This window comes from Macrobrachium nipponense, chromosome 6 (genome assembly GCF_015104395.2).
Source record: "Macrobrachium nipponense isolate FS-2020 chromosome 6, ASM1510439v2, whole genome shotgun sequence".
Classification (NCBI taxonomy): Eukaryota; Metazoa; Arthropoda; class Malacostraca; order Decapoda; family Palaemonidae; genus Macrobrachium; species Macrobrachium nipponense.
Window position 1 is genome coordinate 84,574,099 of NC_061108.1, and position 7,500 is coordinate 84,581,598.

At 33.6% G+C, this 7,500-nt stretch overlaps 1 protein-coding gene across 3 annotated transcripts in view; it reads left to right on the top strand.

Moving 5' to 3' along the window:
- The window catches only part of LOC135216376 (coiled-coil domain-containing protein AGAP005037-like), a 1,031,334-nt gene that overhangs the window by 822,876 nt on the left and 200,958 nt on the right, over positions 1 to 7,500 (top strand). For all 3 annotated transcript variants that reach the window (XM_064251640.1, XM_064251641.1, XM_064251642.1), the window contains one exon: positions 2,208 to 2,270. In XM_064251640.1, the coding sequence (XP_064107710.1) occupies positions 2,208 to 2,270 (63 nt within the window). The remainder of the gene's footprint in view (positions 1 to 2,207; positions 2,271 to 7,500) is intronic.

Here is a 7,500-nt window from a genome sequence, read left to right on the forward strand (position 1 = left end):
CGTTCGTTTTATACTGCCAGCTCTGTGCTGGAAAGGGTTCCCGCTCTTTGGTAGCCTGTGATATAGTAAGAAGTTTTGGCCTGTGCTTGGTACAGAGATTCCTTGAATATTCTTAAGAGTCCAGCAAAAACTTCTCTTTTATATATATTATGCTGATAATCTAGAATAAGCAATAATATCCTGGCTTCATGGCGCAAAAGACACCAGAGAATTGGAGCAAGGAATGCACTGCCCCATGCTTTGTATTATTGATGCACATATTTAGATAGTTCGCAACGTATTTGTATGTGGTGCAAACCAGGAAATTACTTCTATGAAATTAATTTTTATTGTGAAAGCAAACCATGATTTTATGGTATGTGTTGAAGCAAAATGGATGAAATATTTCTTACGTAATAAGTGATTGACGAGGTGACAGTATGTGGCTTAAGTAGTAAAGATGGAACGTGAGGGTGTTATAAATTTTGAAGTAGACAGAAAAGTTTTTGGGTAGCCAACAAGTAAAAAAAAGACTTATTTTGAGAATTGTCTGACTGAAAATTAGAGTAGCGGAATAAAAGCCGTCATGGTTAATTTAATGGTGAAGTGTTAGGCTTAAGCTGAATAAGTAATAAGTGTCCTGCTGATTAAGAACACTTAAAATATTTTATCAAAAGGTAAGACAAAGGGCAATAAAGGCTTGATATTGAAAAAGAAGAGTAGGGTCATATGGAGGAAAGCCTCTAGATTAAGTTCGCTCGGAGCCAATGACCTAGAATTTTTTATAAGAAAGGGAAAATATAATATATGGTATAGAGGAATATGTGGGAAGCTTACAAGTCTATTGAACTGACAGATATGAATTCGGAAAAGAGTAGAGGTTGCATGGCAGAATGATTAAAAGTTTCTGTGATTTAAGCAACACTTTTATACGAATAAATGAACGGGAATTGCTGATCCAATGTAAATGCTAGCTGTAGACAACATGAGTTTAGATAACTCTACTTATGTTTGACATTTAAATGGAGAGAAAGATGAAGGAGGTTGGGGAGAAATCTGAGGTGTTGAGTAAACTTCCTGAGATAATATGGGAACTCTTTAATGTAATACTGAAATGCCTAGTGTTTTCAAGTGATGCAGTATTGACTGGTGACAACAGAGCAGGTTAAACGTGTAAAAATATATGTAAAAGGAACCTGAAAGTAAATAAGAAAATAAAATGATGTATTTATGAGTGCAAAGAGAGTGTTGGATATCATTATCAGTTGTAAAAAGGTATGGGGTTACTTCAGTTGATGGTGGACTATATAAAGAAGTAGATCATACAATAGACGAGGCCAGAGATGTAACAGGATCCACGTAAGACTTGGGCGAGAAGAAGAATATCAAGACAAAAATGTGTCACATGAAGGGGTTATCACGGTACCTTTACTGATGAATATGACTGAATGATATGATGCGAAAAAATAGACAGGCGTTTCATAGTTTGGGATTTACGAAGAACAAAGACCATAAGTTCCTCGTAACTGTGAACAGTGTGAAAATCTTGGGAGAGAGGCTTGAAATGTAGTTTCGTTAGGTTGCCTCTTTACAAGGCAAACATCATAGAATAATAATATTATTATTATTATTATTATTATTATTATTATTATTATTATTATTATTATTATTATTATTATTATTATTATTATTATTATTTAGAAAAAAATATTTCACAAACTGGTATAGTGGGTGTTCCCATTTCCGGATTTCGACTCTTTCAGATTTGTGTTCAGGTCATAGTCCTTTTCTGATGATGTTGGTTCAGGTCCAGGTCAATGGGTTTTAAAAATTTCATTTCTTACTTGTATGTTATGGTAAGTGCACAAACTCGACAATGCATACTTTCTAATCAATAGTATTATTGTTCATCTTATTTTGAATCTCACCCACTTACTTAATGTTAAATATATATGGTTTGATGCATGTCCTAACATATAGGGGTTACGTCTTTATATGTGTCTTTGTAGTTTTGATTCGTTTAACAATGATACGAAGACTTACGTTTTCTATAGTGGTAACTTTGAAACATTTACCAGTATAGTTTGTTTCATTCTAGATCCATAGAGCGAGAAAGCTTCCAGACGACTCATTTCAATTCTACTTTTCATGTCTATGTGTAAGAGTGTTTTCGTTTTTAAGTTCCACTGACCCATGTTCTTTGACTAATATGTTTTCTATAACTGTAGCCGAGAAACAGCCAATCAAGCCTGCCATCAAGTGCTCAACCCTTCCCAGAATGTCCTCTCAAGGTAAGTGTGATCTTGTACAATTTCATTTCACTTTCAATATGGCTATTCGAGCTGTGTAGCGCATGATCTTTTTCCTTGTCTATGAGCGGCATGGCATCTACTCTATCACAACAGGTATGACGAACTCCATCGATTACTGTTTACTGTTGTTAGTATTATATACATTTCTTAGATAATCTTTTTAGACCTTTTGTTTAATTTCTGTGAATTGTACATAGTAAAAAAAACGAATAGAAAAGAAAAGAGGCTCTTTTCTACTTACTTGATCACGTGGATGTCGTTGTGTTTTACATCTGCCTTACTTGCATGCCCTGTTTCTCTGCTACTTGCATTGGATGATTTTGGACGGAAATATTTATTCGTTCGTTTGTCACGCTCGTGCTGTTGTCCAATAGAGGAGTAGTGCTCGAAGTTTAATGGGAACATGTGAACGGTTTATTATCTACAGGAGCCTCTGTTCTTTCCCTGAAAAAGGAAATACTTCATTAGTTCCCCAAATATATATTTCAGAGACAATGCAATACTAGTGAGGCGAAACTTACACAGACATAAGTCACAGATGCATTTCAGAAGACACGAATAATGCATCTTTATTTTCTGTACATGTCTCAAAACAGTCAAGATAAACGTATTAAATGATTGAAGAAAATAAGGTACATTTTATCTAGTTATCAGAGAGCAAAGAAGGAAAGGAAAAGGTTTGCCCCTTTTAAAAAACAAGAAAGAATCATAGAAAAATAAGATTCTTCCTTGTTATTCCTGTCTATCTGTTTAGGATTATATAGAATATAATATATTATATTATATATATAGATATATATATAGAATAATATATAGATATATATATATATATATATTACATATTCCAATATAAAATAATATTAATTATTTTATATAATATTATTAATATATATATATATATTATATATACTTTTATATTTAGATATATATATTATATATATACATATATATATATATATATCCATATATATATATATATATATATATATATATTATATATATTATATATATATATATAATATATATATATATATATATATATATACACTTTTATTTAGTGTTGATCCAATTTTCTTAAACCTTTGCTTGTCTGGCAACTGTTTCTTGCGTGCACAGTTTTCTTTTGCATATGAACAGGTAATGAAAAAGGTAATAGAAATATATTTTCTGTAAAGAATGTAAGGCAAAAAAAAAGCAACTCCTCAATGGAACAGCATTAACATAATTTAGGGTTAACAAAGAAGAGTGCATCAAAACGTATTTATTGTGGATGACAATGTCCTTACTACAACCTATTAAAAATATTAAAAATATCTAAGATTTCACAAAGGTCTTGAATGGAGATGAATAGGTATGGTAAGGGTGACTCTGTCATCAGGCTTTACGGAAACCGCATTGATTATCTGGAATAAGCGTTTGATTACTAGGATTTCGAAAGATGGATTTTGTACGACTATGCCATTAGACAATTAGCAAAATGGTTACAAAACCAGGTTTTGTTTACATATTTCTCTTCCTCATGAAAGCAATAAAACTTGAAAGAGAAATATTGCAATTAGACTCAGTTAACCTACTCATTGGGCTGATTGGTTGATAAAATAAAGTTGTGAAACAGTTTGCAGAGTGGAGATAGTCTCCATACAACAGAAAACCAGAGAACTCCTCTTTGTCACCCAACACTTCCGTTGTGTATGCTGTCACAACATTAAAGTGTTGATATAGGGAAGAAATCAAAATTCCATCCCGCAAAAGTACTTAATTTCAAGTACTGAAAGCTTCCCCACTTCCTTGATCAAGTTGCTATGGATATTTTGTAGGAGGCTGTGGCAGAGCAGGAAGAAAATCGAGATGATAGCGGCAAGGTAAAGATGTAAAGACTCTTACTGCTAGTACAGTGGACGTTAACCTGGTGTAGATTATATGATAACCTACTCTCAGTCCTTGGCTTAGGTTTGATTTTGTTTGATTTATATAAATTTTTGACATTATGCCAAGCATTGGGGAAACTAAGGCCATTCAGCGCTGAAACGGAAATTGATAATATAAGGTTTGAAAGGTGTTACAGGAGGCAAACCTAGCAGTTATACTATGAAACAATTGTTAGGAGGGGGTGGGCAGTAAGATGGAAGAAACAGAATATGAATGTAGGTATAGTAAAATGAATGAAAGTAGTTGCAGCTAGGGGCCGAAGGGACGATGGCATGGACCTTAAATAATGCCTACATTGCACTGAATGAGGTGCACTGATGGCACTAACCCACTACGGGGCTCTTGGCTTAGGAAACGCTGAAAATGTCCACTACTCCAAGGTTACCATGAAAGAGTTTAGCGTCTTTGTGCATGAATTCTTGCAAACATAACGTAACATGGATATTCCCTCCTTATAGGATTTTACCTAACTGTGTTGATTACGAGAACACATGCCTAAAGAACAAAATGTAAAAAACAAGGTATAAGTATGGTAACTCTTATTGTAGCATAATGGTGACCGCCATAGTTGTTATAATATGGAATCAAGTCAGACGGACATGTTTACTGCCATTTCAGTAAAGACTCACTGATATTTGCAAACTAAGTTATAATAGTTATTTGGAACTATAGCTCCAATTGGCAGAAGTCATTATCAAAAGTAATAGAAATATTTTGTCAGTGGAGATTATGTGTGCATGTTCCATATCTGGGCTGCAGTAAAGTTTGAGAGCCAAATCTAACCTTACTTCTATTTGAAAGATTTAATATTTCACTGATTTATTCTCGATTTGTTATCCCACTGGTTGGGTACTAATGGTAAGTGGAGAAGGAAGCTGTTCCATAGATGTTCCCGTAAGATTAAAGTTACCTGCTGTAGTTCGTTATAACGTTGAGCGAACTTTAAGAAGGAAAGCTGTCTTGTGGCATTAAAAAGTAATGAGTCTACAAGAGGACTGCAGATTACCAATAATCTTTTTAATACTTCAGATTTGATTTGAATGATCCCAAAGTATTGTCCAAAAATCTTATATGCATTGAAGAAGAAATTGAAAAGGTTTCGTAATACAAACGGGAAACAGCGAGTCGATCTTCAGGTACTGTTTCCAAATCGGAATATTATTGACTAAGGTCAGTTCTGGGCGAGTAATTTTCCATGCAAGGAGAATATCTGAGATCATAGCTGAGAATGCGTTGAGTGTCATCACTCCGCTGCCAATATTCTCAACACCCTGGATCTTAGGACATGAATGTGAAAACGACTTTTTGCTGAATATAACCTATAAGGTAATAGTACGACAATTGGTCCAACATGGAAAGACTCAAAAAGGATAAAGAAAAAATTGTTAAATGAACTAATATTAATTTGCATTCTATATGAGGTGAATAGTGTATGCTGATAGATACCATTGTAATATATGTGATAATATTATGGTAAAAAAAAACGATTAAAAATACTGTTACATGTTCATGTAAATAAATCTTGTCTCTAACTGATATTCGTAACAAACAAGTTATAGTTATCATTACGTGAAATATGAAATAATTTTTGGCCAAAAATTAAAATGACCAGCTTTCTGCCCTTATATTCTATTAATGAAACTACTTTCTCCTGTATTGGGAAAAAGTGGGAAAATAATAGTCTCACCTTATCTATTAGAATCCTGTGATGAAAGCTGTAAATGTACTAATTCAACTTTGATAAATAGACCACATTCAAACGTTTTTACAAACGAAAATGCGTGAAACTATCTCAGATTCATCTGTACTTTTTGGCTTGGATGATCGATTGGAACCCTTACTTCTGATGAGGTAGCTCATGAAATTACTTTTACTATGAATTACGCCCACAGAATGGAATTCTAAACACTCACCATTTACATACAGATGTCCATCCGCAAAAAAGGGTGCGGGGACGTCATTTAAGCGCATCCTGATGAATCCAACATAAGAAAAAATTATGTTACAGTTGGCTTCAAAGGAATCGACATTCATGAATAGAATTTCATAGTACTTATCAGTTTCCAGATGAATGAAGTTGATACAGATTAAAGGAAAGTGTTTATCCCATCGCTATTCCATCTATACTCGTACTTCTTTCTTTCCATGCATGAGACTACGAAAGAAAACTCATTCTTTAAAACAGGCGTCCTTTCGATTAACAGAATCTCTGCCCCAGAGATGAAGGCGAGGATATTAGGGAACGGTTTCTAAAATGAAAGATAATGTAATTGTACTGAATTGGCGGGTAACAAAGCAAATCATATTGAAAGAAAAAAACTGTGAAATCTAGCAATTCCTGACACCTTGATAATACTCACCCAAGGGCTTAGTAGGAAATCATTTGCAGAAATGAACAAGTTAAGAAAGTTTTTTTTGCCTGATGCACGAGATTTAAAATTTCTAGCAGCACATGCTTTCATAATGCGATTGCTTGGTGGGTCGAATGAGAGATGAAGTAGATTGCTACCATTTCATTTTCTGTATCCCATTCTTATCAATTTATGTGGTACACAGATCCTCGTACTCATATCAAATAATCATCTGTTTCCTCTGGTCTTGAATTGACTTCAAATATTTCATCTACAGGATATAAGACACCCTTATTCGCGATTAACTTTGGAATTTTAATTGTATCTATTTACAGCTAGTTTTTCCGTGTCAGGTTATTTTTCTTTTTTTTTCGATCACGGGGCAATGCTTAACTTGCATACTGTTTTCCTTCATACCCTTTTAGCACGCTGGTAAGAATAACTAACAAATAATAAGCTAATTGTATCATTCGACACCGAAATTATATATTGCAATAGCGCCTACATGTAATCGCTGAAAAATATGACTTAGGAAAAACATTTTGAATAGCTAATTATGTTAGGCTAAATATCACCATGAAAAAATTTACTACAGGCACGAATGTTTTTTTCACCAAATATATGACTTGAACATTTTATCCTCTAAAAGTTATCATTTCAACATCGAGATAAAGAGACTGAAGGCTGTAGGCCTCGAACGTTCATAGCTTAAAGGATATGGAAAGTTCTATAGCTGAAGGTTTTACATTTTTCTATGACCAAAATATGGTCAGTATTAAATAATACTGGGGAAGAATAACTACTAAAACGAGGATGTCCACTAACATGATTCATGCTCAGAGAAAAAATAAGTTTAGTCTTTAAATTAAACTGTAATAAAATAGGTAGTGTTCAAAATACCAATGAAAAATGGCAACCGTCCATTTTTT